Here is a 1,135-nt window from a genome sequence, read left to right on the forward strand (position 1 = left end):
TGCAAATTTGTGGAGTTACTAACCCCTGACAACATAAATTCAATGACGGGTCTTCCATCAGTGCAATTGCTGGACGCATTGGTAGAATGCTTTGAAAGTGAACATACGCTGACTGCACGACATCTCATGTCGCCAAAGGAGCGAATTGTTCTAACAATGATGAAACTGAAACTGAGTACCTCCACAGTGTTCTTAAGCAATCTATTTTGTTGTTCAAAGACGACATGCACCAACGTCATCACACATACTGTAAGGTTCCTCAGCAAAGTAATGAAAACTGTAGTGAAACTCCCATCAAAAGAGGAAGTCTTAAACAATATGCCTTCTTCTTTCAAAGATTACCAGAATGTACGACTTGTTGTCGACTGCACTGAACTACCTGTCTCGCAACCTAAATGCCTCAAATGTGCGTTACGGTGCTACTCATTTTATAAGAAGTCTTTCACTTGCAAGTACATGATTTCTGTAACCCCTGGTGGTGTAATAGCACATATAAGCAAAGGCTATGGTGGCCGTGCTTCAGATAAGGCTATATTTGAGCAAAGCAATGTACTTGACTTGCTCGATCCCGTAAGTGATGCAGTTATGGCTGACCGTGGTTTCTTAATAGATTGTGTGTGTGAAAACCGCTTAATTGATCTAGTAAGACCACCATTTAAGAAGGAAAAGCAAATGACAAGGAGAGATGCACTGCGGACTCAGAAGATCGCCTCGGCTAGAGTGCATGTTGAAAAGGTAATTCAAAGACTGAAGATCTTTAAAATTTTGACCTCGAAAGTCCACTGGACAGACGTTCCTCTGCTTGATGACATTATGGTTGTGCTTGCTGGCATCACAAACTTGTCAGCACCTATCCTCAAGCCAGAAAGATTTCTCTGAGCAAATCAAGCTGCAACGCACTCAAAGCTAGCAAGCATGTAGCATGTTTCTTTTTTTTTTGTTTTTTTCAACAATTCATAGTGTTTGTGCATATCACTTCAAAGGAAAATCGTACATTCATGGAGACTGACTTCTGTAACTTTGATGTACATCATTTATTGTAGCTACATATTTCTCGCTCAAATACATGTCATTCTATTTCCTTATGTCATAATCAACACAACAGTCACATACGCAATATGTTGCTGCTTAATGC

The 1,135-nt window shown here is 40.1% G+C and overlaps 1 protein-coding gene across 1 annotated transcript; it reads left to right on the plus strand.

Annotated features, from left to right (window-relative positions):
- Window positions 1-318: 318 nt before the first annotated feature.
- Window positions 319-879, plus strand: LOC135384427 (uncharacterized). The gene has a single exon (XM_064613628.1). It carries the CDS (start codon window positions 319-321, stop codon window positions 877-879), a length of 561 nt encoding a protein of 186 aa, XP_064469698.1.
- The last annotated feature ends 256 nt before the right edge of the window (window positions 880-1,135 follow it).

This window comes from Ornithodoros turicata, chromosome 2 (assembly GCF_037126465.1).
Source record: "Ornithodoros turicata isolate Travis chromosome 2, ASM3712646v1, whole genome shotgun sequence".
Lineage (NCBI taxonomy): Eukaryota > Metazoa > Arthropoda > Arachnida > Ixodida > Argasidae > Ornithodoros > Ornithodoros turicata.